The sequence below is a fragment of the Myodes glareolus genome, chromosome 13 (genome assembly GCF_982192425.1).
Source record: "Myodes glareolus chromosome 13, mMyoGla1.1, whole genome shotgun sequence".
Lineage (NCBI taxonomy): Eukaryota > Metazoa > Chordata > Mammalia > Rodentia > Cricetidae > Myodes > Myodes glareolus.
In genome coordinates, this window is record NC_142038.1 from 27,070,791 (window position 1) to 27,084,623 (window position 13,833).

The 13,833-nt window shown below is 42.6% G+C and overlaps 1 protein-coding gene across 2 annotated transcripts in view; it reads left to right on the forward strand.

The window, feature by feature from the left end:
* Positions 1-13,833, forward strand: part of Hmgxb3 (HMG-box containing 3) — a 50,882-nt gene that overhangs the window by 12,474 nt on the left and 24,575 nt on the right. For both annotated transcript variants that reach the window (XM_048419427.3, XM_048419428.3), the window contains exons 6-10: positions 4,762-4,893; positions 8,342-8,757; positions 11,539-11,696; positions 11,831-11,928; positions 13,448-13,546. In XM_048419427.3, coding sequence (XP_048275384.1) covers positions 4,762-4,893; positions 8,342-8,757; positions 11,539-11,696; positions 11,831-11,928; positions 13,448-13,546 — 903 coding nt within the window. The remainder of the gene's footprint in view (positions 1-4,761; positions 4,894-8,341; positions 8,758-11,538; positions 11,697-11,830; positions 11,929-13,447; positions 13,547-13,833) is intronic.

The following is a 13,833-nucleotide window of genomic DNA, read 5'->3' on the forward strand; positions in this document are numbered from 1 at the left end:
AAAAGCATTTATATTTGATATGGTTAGGTGTTTTTGTTTTTTTGCCTCAGTCATGGTGGGAAAGCATGGCAGCAAGAGTGTGAGGCTACTGGTCATACGCCATCGCTAGTCAGAATACAGACAGCTGAATGATGGTCCTCAGCTCAGTTTCTTCTTTTTCCCTTTGTATTCAGCAGGACTCCAGTCCTTGGGATGGTGCTGCCCACATTTAAGTTGGGTCTTCCTCTAGTTAAATCTGTCCAGAAATGTTCCTACCGCCATGCCCAGAGGTGTCTCCTATTTGATTATGAATCTAGCCAAGTTGACATGAAAATTAATGTTCCCAAGTCTACCTCTTGCCACTGTGACACCGAGACACAGTCACTGTTTTTTTGTTTTGTTTTGTTTTTCAAGACAGAGTTTCTCCTTGTAGCTCTGACTGTCCTGGAACTTGCTCTGTAGACTCGACTGACTTCCAGCTCAGAGATCCATCTGCCTCTGCTTCCCGAGTGCTGAGATTAAAGGCATGCACAACCACCCAGCTCACAACCACTTAAGAAATTTTTGTTTTTGTTGTTATTTTTGAGACAGAATATCTCTATGTAGATTTGACTGGGGCTGGCCTCTTAATTCAGAGAGATCCCCCTGCCTCTGCCTTCCCAAGTGCTGTGATTAAAGGTGTGTGCCACTCTACTGGGCCCTCAGTCATCTTTAAATCATAACATTCTACCCCAGCCCTCAAAAGGTTTATGGCCATCTGATAATGCAGAATGCATTTGGTTTATCTCCCAGGAGTCCCAGAGTCTTACCCATTCTAACACGGAGTCCAGAGTCTGTTCCAAGAGCTCAGGGCGGTCTCTTAACTATGGGCCCTTGCAAAACCAAAGGTATTTCCAGCATATAGTGGTGCAGAGTAAAGTGGCAGGAGGAGTGGCAGGATAGCAAGGACAGGTTCGGTGAAAACCAAGCAGGACAAACACTGTACCCTGTAGCTCCATGTCCAAGAGCTAGGATTTATCTTGGCATCATTATGGCTCCAACAGGCTTGGGCAGACCTTCTCTTCAGTTCTACTGCCTGCAGAGCATGTGGCCTTTCTCCTAGGCAAGTGCCAGTCTGTGCCAGAAGTCTTAGCAGGCATCCCACAATCCTAGCATCTCCAGCATTCTGAGGTCTCCATTGCATCTTTACCTTCACACAGGAGTTTCTGGGCCTCCTTGCAGGGACTCTGGTCTTGCTACATGTTACCTGGCAACAGAGGCGTTCAGGAACCTTGGTGCAGGCCTCTATGACCCCATAAATCTTTGATTTTGCATGTCTACAAAACCATGTAGAAAGTGTTGCTACATTGTCTTGCTCAGTCAAGATGTAGTCCTGCCTACATAATGCCAAAGCTTTAGTGGCCTCTATGTGTCTTGGCAGCAGGACCTGGGAAAACTTCTCCAGGTGATTATTTTTGAGTAGAGAACTCTTTTAGCCTATCTCCCAGTCTAGACTGACTCCTGAATTTGCATTTTTCGGAGTTTGAGCCTTTGAGGTAGGGTCTTGCCTTCAGGCCACTTTGCCTGTGTCCCAGTTTAGAGCTAAAGGTTTCTCATTAAGAGTTACAGCTACTTTCTCTATCCCTGCCTAGCTCATTTCCTCTCCATTTGTATATTCATATCTTTGCTCCCCCTCACTGTAGATCTGAATCAGAGCTGTGGGCAATAGCTATGCTGCAGCCTGAATGCTGTGGTGTCCTGAGATTTCCTCTGCTAAAGAAATGGTCCATTATGTTTAATTCAGCCTTATTCAAGTTACCAGGACAAAGGCAGACTGCAGATGTATTTTCTGACTATAACAGAATGGACTCTAGCCCAGTTCTCATAGCCCTTGGTCTTCTCTGAAACCTGATAGATCAGGCCATCACTGCCTGCATTTCTGTTGGCATACTGTTCTGAACTTCTACCAGAATTGCTCAGTGAGCTTCGCTTACAAGATTCTAGAGCTTTTTTGCCCATAGGTCTAAACTTCTTGATTTTTTGCATAAACCAGGCCTAAAGGCCTCTAAACCACATGGTCATATAGTCTAGAAATATTTAGCTCCATTCCTGGTACTAAAATATATATTAAGGTTCTCTAGAGCAGTGAAATCAATAGGTATGTGTGTGTGTGTATATATATATTATAAAGGGGGACTTACATGGTGGGGGGTGGATAGTCCTATAGTGACTGTCTTCATGCTGAAGAGGTAGAGAACCTGGTAGTTGTTCAATCCAAAAAGCTGAAGGTGCCTCAGCAGTCTCAGTGAGGCACTGAAGGCCTAGAGTGTCCTTGGAAAGTCTTAGCTGTTAGGCTTACATTGACAGACTAAAGTCTTGATTTCAGTGGAGATGTTGGCGTGACAGTAGACACTCACTCAAAGGCAAGTGGACATGAAGTGCTTTTCCCCTAGATCCCTTTATATCTGAGCTGCCATTTATAAGGTCCTACCACTTTGAGGGTAAACCTTACTCCCACCTCAGTTAATCCTCTGTGGGCTCACCCACCCTTTACAGAAATACCGAGATGTATCTCCTGGGTAGTTGGTTCTATGTCCTATAAAATTGATGGTCAGAGCTGGCCATCATAATCTGTTATCTTATTTGTTCCATCAGTTTTTCTGTTTTGTTCTGTTTCTTTGATTTTAATTGAATTTTTGTGATTTCCATCTTTTTTTTCCTTCCCCAACTCCTTACTCACCTTCCCCTTCTTTCCCCCTTTTTGAGATCTCTGTTTTACCTTGTAGCCCAGACTGGCCTTCAATTCATGATCCTTTGGCTTCACTTTTCTCTCCATGTAATGGTTTAGCTCTAAACTGGAACACAGTCAAGGAGTCCTGAAGGCAAAACCCCACCTCAAAGCTCTTGAAAATGCAAAATCAGGAGAAAGTGTGGACTGGGAGATATGCTGGAAGAGTTCTCTACCTTTGTTTTGGTTATTTTTGTAGTGTTGTTTTTTTTTTTAAAGAGCTAATAGTATATATTTTCACCTTAACTCCAGTCTGACTTTCAACAACCTTTGCTGTAGACAAACTGTATATTTGATATTTTCTGTCTTGAGATGAGGTTTTAACTGTGTTGCCCAGACTGATCTGGAACTCATGGACTCAAATGGTCCTCCTGTCTTAGTTTATAAGTAGCCAGGAATACAGGTATGTGCCATTGTGCCCAGCTAAGCAGTATATCCTTGGATGAGAGAGTTGCTGCAGTTGTGTGTATGTATACACATATACATGTGTGTGCAAGGAAATTAAAAGTTGATGTCACATGTCTTCCTGTCGCTTTGTACCTTACTTGCTGAGACTGAGATCTCTCTGATCCTGGAGCTCACCAATTTGCTATACTCAGTGTCAGGCTTAACCTTTGTCCTCTTCCAGCTCTGGGACGCTAGAAACACACCTTTCTGCACTGGTGCTGGAATCTAAACTCAGATCCTAATGTTTGTGTAGCAGCATCTTAAAATAGGACCTTCCACTGCAGCTTGATTGACGGAGACATTGGCTATTTTTCTGGAAACCTTATCTTCCTGGAAGTGGCTGTTCTATAAAGAGCCAGGCTCTTCTAGAAAAGTGTTTCATGGCACTTTTCTGTGTTTTAAGGCTGAAATAGCCTTAAGCATCAGCATTTTTGTTTAGTGTTACTCTTCCTTCAGGCTGCTGTTGAGGAGTGTTCCCAAGTTCACAGTAACTATTTCTAGGACTGCCTTCTGTAGGTATTTGACATGCAGAGTCTTTGTTAGTATTGGATTAGTCTGGGAAAAGATGAGAGGTTTTGTCCTGATTATAATAATCTCAGAACTGTAAAATCCTTTACAGTTTACTTACTATGCATGTTTCCCCATTCTTGACTTTTGCCCCTTGGCATACCTCTGACCAGAAGAAGATGTGCTTTTTTCCAGAGGAGAAAACCCATGTGACTTTACCTAGGTCATTCAGTGTGTCGATGGCAAAGTTGGAACCTAAAGCTTGGTGTCTTTACTAAGTGCTACTCCACCTGGCATTTATTCTTGACCTGGTGCCTCAATGATGGGCAGCTTTTCCTTATGCCTCCTGGCAGAAGTGGCTAGTGGCAGTTTAGTATTTTAGGGGAATTATTGCTTTTGGCTGGGCTAGAGAAATTATGGATTAGCAGTTTAATAAACATTTCACCATGTTTAAGGCCAAGCAGGCCTTAAACGCAGAGATCTGCCTACCAAGTGCTGGGATTACAGGTTTAAAAGGTGTACGGCACTACATCCAACTAAAATCTCCTTGATGATGTTTTTGTTGTTTTTGTGTGTTTGTGTGTATTCCCTGCGTGTATGTCTGTGTGCCACATCTGCACCTGGTGCCCAAGGAGGACAGAAGAGGGTGTCAGATCCTCTGGAATTGAAGTTATAGACAGTTGTAATCCCACCATATAGGTGCTGGGAATCAAACCTGAGTCCATGGTAGAGCAGCCAGTGCTCTTAATCACTGAGCCATTACTCCAACCCTACTATATGATTTGAGGCAAAACATCTCAACAGTATTAGCCACAATAGCAAACATTGCTAAGGGGATAGAATGAGATTCTGATACAGTGTTGAGCACTGTGTGCTACCATGTTCATTAACAGCCATCACCTGTGTAGCCCTGGGGAGTTTGTACCAAAGGACCTTTCTAACAGATCTTCTATGGTGTCATGAATGTTTAAGCTGTTGTCCTCTAGATATTGTGGTTATAGTAGTCAGTAGTCTTGGACTGGATTCTTGGTCTTAACTCTTGTTCGTTTGTTTGTTTATAGACTACTACATATACCCGCCGGGGTCATGGGGCGTGCACGAGCCCAGGTTGTTCCTTTACCTATGTCACTAGGCACAAGCCACCTAAGTGCCCAACTTGTGGTAACTTCCTGGGAGGGAAGTGGATACCAAAGGTAAGATTCATTCAGTGTTTTTGTTTGTTCATTTGTTTTTAAGTTAACCCTGACTTGTTTTCAATCTTTGTAAAGTGTGTGTACCTGTTACTTTGAGTCAGTTCAAGTTCATGCATGCTGTGCACACATGGCGGTCAGAAAACACCGTGGGTGTTGGTCCTTGCTTTTCACTTTGAGACAGGATCTCTTTTGGTGTTCACTTCTGATCTGTCAGGATAAACTGGTCCTCAAGCTTCTAGGATTTCCACTCCTCATCTGTCTATCCATAGGAACCCTAGGATTATAGATGCAAGTCCCTACACTTGGTTTATGTGGAGCTGGGCTGACAAACTCAGGTCCTCACATTTGTGCTCAAGTGCCCGGCCACCTTTTTCGTTTTTAGTATTGCAGGTAAATCATTTTGCTTATCAATAGTTTCTTCAATGAAAAGAAAAGTTAAAAAGTTAAACACAATCTTGTGTCATCAAAAGAAAAGTCATCTGTTAATATTTTAATGTGGTTTTTTTTGTTAGTCATTTTCTTGTGTTTAAGTTATATAGCTTTTTTCCCATTTATTTTATGCCACTAAGTTGGTTGTTTTTTCAGCATATTTATATATCTTATGTGTAAGTGTGAGGGCCTAGCCATTACACACACATGGAGGAAGGGGGCAACTTCTGGAAGTTGGGTCTCTCCTTTTCCCATGTGTATGCAGTGGATCAGATTCATCAAACATGGTGACAAGTAACCTAAGCAATCTTCTTGGCCCACCATTAAGCATTCTTAAAACTATTATCTTTAGCCAGGTATAGTGGTGCATACCTGCAATCCCAGCACTAGGGAGATAGGCAGTGGTTGGAAACCACTTTGGGCTACATAGTGAGTTCAAAGCTACCTGAGCTGCATAATTGCTGCAGAATTTTTCCACAAATGACTACAATGTGGTAATTTATTCACTTCCAATTAAATTAATTTTGAATTTTAACAGTGTACACTCACTACATAGTTCTCTCTGATGATGGCTTGCTTGTATCTTTTCATTCTTTAGCTCAAGATCCCCCCCTTTCTCTCTCTCTCTCTCTCTCTCTCTCTCTCTCTCTCTCTCTTTGTTTTGTTTTGTTTTTTGTTTTTGTTTTTGAAGACAGGGTTTCCCTGTAGCTTTGGACCTTGGATCCTGTCCTGGAATCCCTCTGTAGACCAGTCTGGCCTCAAACTCACAGAGATCAGCCTGCCTCTGCCTCTTGAGTGCTGGGATTAAAAACTGCATCACCACTGTCCTGCTCAAGATCTTTTTAAATAGCTGCTATTGAAAATGAAAGTCCTTAAGCTGATATTCAGAGTCCATTCTGGGTATGCTTGCTCTCTCCCTGCACCCCATACCCCCCACTCCACACCCTCCACTAGCCTTCTTTCTTTCTTCCTCCTCCTCCTCTTCCTCCTTCCTCCTTTCATTTTTTTTTTTTTTGAGAGAGAGTTTGGCTTCAAACTGGTGAACATCTAAACTTTGTACCTCTGCCTCAAGTACTGAGGTTACAAGTGTTCACCATCGTGCTCAGTTTCCATGGTGCTGGGGATTAAGCCCAGGGCCTTTCATATGCCAGGCAAGCACTCTGACAACTGAGTTATATCCTCAGCACCTACTATTCCATACTTTCTGTAATCAAATTCTGACTTTACAGTGTACACCCTTCCCGCCATCCCTTCTTCCTCCTATCTCTCTGTCTGTTTCTGTAGCCAGAAACAGGTTTTGTATGCTTAAGAAGAGTGCACAGTGATGAATGTCAGTCTTGCATGAAGCACCTTGGCTTCCTGAGGGAAGAATAAGTGGCTGTCTCTATAGGCCCTTAACGCATTTATTCAACAGTTGTCACAGTTTAAAAAAAAAAAAAAGATTATTATTATTTTTTAAATTTTCTCTGCATGAGTGTTTTGCCTGCATGTATGTAAGTATACTACATGTATGCAGTGCTGAAGGAGACCAGAGGAGGGAACTGGAGTTGTGAGCCATTGTTGGGTGCTGGGAATCAAACCCTGGTTCTCTGGAAGCACAGCCAGTGCTCTTAACTGCCAAGCCATCTCTCTAGCACACTTTTATTTTCTTTAAATTATATGCATATGTATGTGTTAGTATGTGGGTATGTACCCTTAGAGGTCATAATATGGGTTTCTGATCCTCTGGAGCTGGACTTCCAGGCATCTGCATGATCAGTGAGCATCATAGGTCAGTACTGTGTGTTTGTTGTTGTTTTAAGATTTATTTATTTCATGTACGTGAGTGCTCTATCTTCATGTACACCTGCATGCCAGAAGAGGGCATCAGATCCCTTCATGGATGGCTGAGAGCCACCATATGGTTGCTGGGAATTGAAGTCAGGACCTCTGGAAGAACAACTGGTCCTTTTCACCACTGAGCCATTCCTCCAACCCCCAGAAAGGTTTTTTATAGAAGCATTAATGCCATTATGTAGGTAAAAAAGGAAAGAGGACTTGTGAACCATTTCTCTTATGGCCAGGAAGCAAGAAAGGATCCCACAGTCCCTTCAACAGCATGTTTCTAGTGGCCTAAAACTTCCCTCTAGACCTCACCTGGTAGGGTTCACCACCTCCTAATAGTGGCCTCCCTTGGACCTTTGGGAGACACCTGAGATAGAAATAATGCAAAAATGTAGTTCTAGAGTTTACTCCTAGAGTTCAAACTTCTGCTTTCCCAGTTTTTAGCTATGTAACTGTCTTAGGGTTTTTATTACTGTGAAGAGATACCAATACCGTGACAACTCTTATAAAGAAACCATTTAATTGAGTGGACTTGCTTACAGTTTCAGAGGTTCATCAGTTCATTCATGGCGGGGAGCTTGACTGCATGCAGGCATACACAGTGATAGAGCTGAGAGTCCTTCATCTTGACTGAGAGTCCTATATGTAAGAGTTTGAGGCCAAACTAGTATATGAATCTATATAGCAAGTTTTAGACTAGCTTAGGGTACATAGTGAGACCCTATTTAACTTATAAGATAATTAATGTGTGTGGATTAATTTGAGTTTTAGAAATGTGTAAGTCATTCATATATGACTTACCTGAAAAATTCTGGGGCTAAAGATTTTCTCCAAGAGAGTGGAAACAATGTGAACCTGGGCACATTGGGATGAACTGAGTCTCATAAAAGGGCTACCAAGGTAAACCACTTAGGACTACAAGATAACAGCTTCTTTCTAGATGGGAGAAGTGGACATGGAATAGTCAGAGCCAATACATGATGAAAAGGAAAGTTTAGATTAGTTCCTGAGATGTCCAACACTCTAGTGAACAGAAACCGTAAAGTCAATTTTATCCTGACTCTTCACTGACCTGACTCAGTGTCATTATTTATTACTCATGTGTTCTTAAGGGAATCAAACTAGAGAATATTTTGAATGTCATTGTCATCTGCAAGATGCCATTATACGAATAAGGTCTTCTTGTTCTTTCTAGGAAAAGGCAGGCAAAGTCAAAGTGGAACTGGCTCCCGGTATCCCCTCCAAAGGCTCTGTGATCAAACGAGGTCAGCAGCCTGTCACCACAGAGCAAAAGCCCTCTCCGGAAAATGCCTCAAAACTGACTCTGGAGAACTCAGAGGCTGTAAGCCAGCTCTTAACTGTAGCTCCTCCAAGAGAAGTAGGCGAGGAGAATGAGTGGGAGGAAGTGATTATCTCCGATGATCATCTTTTTGTCAAGGAAGTTCCCGGGAATGGTGCAGCAGTAACTAAGACATCAATTGTCAAGAGTGGTATCCAGGCTGATGTCACGTTGGGGACAACTGAGAATGACAGTCTTGGACCAGACATACCACCATCGGCAGAGGGGACCAGCACCTCCACTTTACTTCCAGCTCAGAAAAAGTCTCCAGGGTATGCCAGTGTAATTATATATTATTGGGACTGTGTTTAGAACAGCAGCTAAGCAAGGGCCCCATGTTTGCTCTGTGAATGTCATTACAGCATTCCCGAGAGGCAGCAGGGCCCGAGAGACATGGTGTGATTTACCTTTCCCTCACACTCTGCCATCCATACGTTGCTATTATATTCCTTGCACATCTTTTCTTGTCGGTCTTCCTAAAGCAGCAGTACAAGATGTGGTCAGAGATTAAAAAGCAAAAACAAAAAAACCCACCATGTGTTACCAATCCAGAATACAGGATTAGAAAGAGGACTTATTTTGGCATCCTTTGGTAGGATTCCTTGCCTGGTGGTCAGACTCAGTGAGTCCTGACCATCTCTGGCTTCTGTTTGATCTTTGGCGTAGTCACCTGATGTCTCTTGAGTAGTACTGAAAAACCTTGAGTTGGATACTTAAAAATAAATAAATAAATAATAGTATTTCATAGAGTAGGTTAGGAAAGATTGCATTTAAAGCATTCAGGCTGGTATCTTCCAAATAGAAAGTCAGTAAGTTTGGGCTTTTTCTCTCCCCTCCTTTCTTAGAGGCTTAAGTGGCTTCCACATGTAGCCATAACAGAATCTGTTATGTTCTGTAACTGAACACTCCTTGCTCATCTCAGTAGTTCTCAGCTGGGAAGAGCTTTGCCCACCAGAGATCTTTTGGTGGTGTTGGGAGGTATTTTGATTGTCACAGCTGGGGAGAGGTTTGCTGCTAGTGCCTAAGTAGGGAAGAATTACTAAACATCCTGGCATACACAGGACAGCCTTCTCGTAGTTCCACATGTGGTTTCCTTTTTTTAATAATTTATTTATTTTTAGTTTATGTGCATTGCTGTGCATGTATATCTGTGTGAGGGTGTCCGATCTTGGAGTTACAGTTGTGAGCTGCCTTATGGGTACTGGGAATTGAACTCGAGAACTCTAGGGAAAAAAGTCAGTTCTCTTAAATGCTGAGCCATTTCTCCAACTCCCCACTTATGGTTTCTATTGGGATTTATAAAGTTTTTTTGATTGAATGACTAGAAAATTTTTTCACATAGCTCATATTTTAAAAGTATAAGAAATAAACATTTTTTAAAATCTTCTTTCTGTCCCATTATGTAGTCATTATTTCCTAGGGATAGTCAATATTTCCAGTTCTCCACTGTGTAGAGTTAATTTTAAACAAGCATGTTTATGTATGCATGTGTTTCCTACTTGCATTTTTAAAGAATTTATTTTTATTGTATGTGTGCAGATATTTGCCTGCATGTATGTCTGTGAACCATGTGTCTGCCTGGTGCCCGTGGACACCAGAATAGGGCATCAGGCCTTTGAAACTGGTGTTAGCCACCATGTGGGTGCAGGGATAGAACTTGGGGGTCCTTTTCAAGAGCAGCAAATGCTAGCTACTGGATCTCTTCAGCTCCTATACTAGCATAGTTGGTGTACTTCTAAATCCATCCCTCTTTTCCCTTAAGCAAGTCTACTTTGGAGATAGTTTAATATACTAAAGCATGAAGCTGTGGCCTTTGGACTGGTATTTGGGACGTGCATGGGACACGCATCTCTTTAGGAGCTGACTATCGGGCTTTCCATGATTCAGCCCTTGTGCTTAACACTGGCACTGCAGAAATTAAGAACAGGTGAGGTGTATTAGCCAAGATGTCTTTGCTGCCCTCATGTGGGAGCTTGATAGACTTCAAGTAGTACTGTCCTAATTAGAGGCAAATTATATGTTACAACTATATGTTACAACTATAATGCCTGTTGCTATTACATACTGTAGATGTTTCTCTATACTTTATATTATTTATTTATTTGGTTTTTGAGATAGAGTTTCATGTAGCCTAGGTTAGCCTTGGACTCATTGTGTAGCTAAAGATGACTTGAATCCCTCATCTTCTAGGATTATGTACACCACAATACTCATTTAATTTGTGTCTTTGTGGTGACTGATACAGATATTTACTTCTCATTTTGTGTTTAAAAACTGTAGGTTAACAGGAGTAAAATTGCTTGTCTAGAGCCCTACAGATTCATAAAGGCTAAGTTTGTTGGGATGTTTTTGTTGTTGTTGTTTTGTTTTTCGAGACAGGGTTTCTCTGTGTTGCTTTAGAGCGTGTTCTGGAACTAGCTTTTGTAGACCAGGCTGTCCTCGAACTCAAAGAGATCCACCTGCCTCTGCCTCCCAAGTGCTGGGATTAAAGGTGTGTGCCACCACCGCCTGACCTATAAAGGCTAAATTTGCATTCAATTTGTGTAAAGCCTACTGGCTTAGTCATTATAACTGCCTCTTAAAAAGTATTAATTTGGATATTATGCATTATACTTTGGTTTCCTTCCTTTGTTGTAGTGATGTTTCAATTGTATTTTAATAAATAAAGCTTGCCTGAAGTTCAGAGAGTAAAACAGCTGCACTGGTCAGCCTTACCGACCAGGCAGTGGTGACACACACCTTTAATTCCAATAGCCACACTAGTTTGCCATAGAAACCGGACAGTAGTGGTGCGTGCCTTTAATCCCTGCCCTAGAGAGAAATATAAAATGGGAGGAGACAGCTCTCACACACAGTCTCATTCTGAGATTCCTGGAGGCAGGATCACTATTTCAGACTGAGATAGAGGTAAGAGCCAGTGGCTGGCTGCTTTGCTTTTCTGACCTTCAGGTTGAGCCCCAATTTCTGTTTCTGGGCTTTTATTAATCATGCTGTACTTTGTCCAGATTTTCTGACTTTCTTTCATGGTTGTTTTTTTTCCTCCCTCTCTCCAGAGTTGACCTGTTCACCACTGTACCCAAAGGCAGACCACGGGGCAAACCCTCATTACTGGCTGCAGCAAGACCTATGAGAGCAATACTGCCAGCCCCAGCAAGTGTGGGACGGGGCAGCAGCATGGAACTGCCCAGGACCAGACAGGCTTTCCCCCTGGGTAAGAACTAGTTGAGACCTGGTGGGAGGGACTGTCTGACGGTAAGGATCCAGGCGGGGTAGTGGAGGATTTGAGGGGAGAGCTGGGGAAGCTGAATGGCTTTAAGTAACCAGGTTGACTTCTGGTTCTCCCAGATAAAACGCCCTCTGTGAGAACTTGTGGCCTGAAGCCAAGCACACTGAAACAGCTGGGCCAACCCATCCAACAGCCGTCTAGCACTGGTGAAGTAAAGGTAAGACCCAATCCCAAGAGGAGCACTGGAAACCTGTTCCCTGTGTTTAATGTTTCAGAGTCAAAGGGCATAGACAAAAGATAGACATCAGTTTCTACAATGATAGGTCTGAGAGATATTAATAAAAAAATAGAATTTTATTTTCTATTTTAAGCTTTTAAGCCTTTTATTTAGATAATAGATTTAAAATATACAAAAATAAAAGTAATATAATGAATACCCATAAAATCTTTACCTAGGATCACCTGTTAACATGTGACCTGGTGTCAGCAAGCTGGCTCAGCACTTGCTGTTAAACCTGAAGACTTGTTCAGTCCGCAGGACCTACATGATAGAAGGAGGGCATCAACTCTTGAATTGTCCTCTAGCCTCAACATGTCTGCTCCTGCCATATGTGCACGCATGTGCAAAAGTGTCAGGATCCCAAGCACAGACCAGTGTAGACACCTGAATACTAACACTCCTTCCTTTTGCTTATCATAAAAAGGTGAGGAATTAGAAAGGGGTAGCAGGTGAGGCAGGGATGACGATGCTGTATTCTTGAGACTCTGCTTTATGCTGGCCTGGGGACATCACAATCTTTGGGGGACCTGAGAAAGCTGGGGTGCTGGCCAAGTACAGAAATAGCTGGCTATTTCACCTCGTTCTCATTAGGATGTGTTTTGGAGACCCATTGACAGCTCCTTTCAAATCAAATCTGGCCTCAGTATTCCTTGGATCAGGCAGTCAGGAAACTGTGAAAGAGTTCTCCCCTTTCTTTTTCTGTCTGCTCTCCCTCTCTAAATATCCTGTTTGTTTGCTGCAATGTGAGGGTCAGATGGAGAAAGCAGCTTCCACTTGTTCAGCACACACCGGTTCTCCCTTTCTTTCTAGTTACTCAGCTCCCGTTTCCATCTGGCCCTGGTGATCTTTCCTCTGTCACTTTGCCTTCTCAGGAAGACAGTCTTACCAGTTTAGTACAGATCTGTTCTGTTTCACTTTTTCCTTTTGACTGCCCTCAGTCAGTAATCAGCCACCTGTGTCTCAGATACAAAGAGAGTGTCTCTTTCTCTCTTCCTCTCTTTCTCCGTCTCTGTGCTTCTCTGCCTGTCTCTCTTTCCTCCCTCTCTCTGCCTCTCTTCTGCTGTTCCTGTCCCCAGAGGCCAGTCTCTCCCCTTTTCTCTCCCCTTTTCCCCATTTCCTTTCCCCCGGTAAAAAACCCCTCCACATGACCTCTGTTGCATGATGTCTTTCTCTCTTGTGCCAGTTTTTAAATTATAACACTAACAGTATTCAATTGTGTGTCTATATGGATAGCTATTACTGTTGTATTGCCCCAAAGCAGCTGTAAATCTGATCTGAAATGTAGTGGCCCATAGACTTGAATCTGATGCTCAGTCTTTGTACTGGTGATCACCAGTAAGCATTTGGAGCATGAGTCTATAGTTTCCCTGGGAATTATTTCAGGTTATTTTAGGGGCTCAGAACCTGAGGATTTTGCCTAAGGTATAGAACAACACTGATTTGTTCTAATCCACAGCTATCAAATTGCGCAAGCAGCAGAACACCTCAGGTCAAAGTTGTGGAGGTCAAGCCGGATGTATTTCCTCCATACAAATACAGCTGCACTGTCACATTGGTAAGTGTGTGCCCTGGTGGTGGGAAGTTGTTTTGATTTTTGTGGTTGAAGGTTTGTAGGAGCCAGGAGCAAAGCAGAGGATGAGCTTAGCAAGGTCAGAAATGAATGGCTGGTACTAAATACCCTATTGCTGGTACAAATGATGGCTGCTGGGTGAATCCGCTGAGTTATATTGGTTTGTTTCAGGTAGATACGAAGTATGAGCCAGGACATTTTTGTTAAGACTAAGTAGAGATCAGAGTCCAGTCTAGAGTTGGTATGTTAGCGTAGAAAGTGGGTCCGGAGCT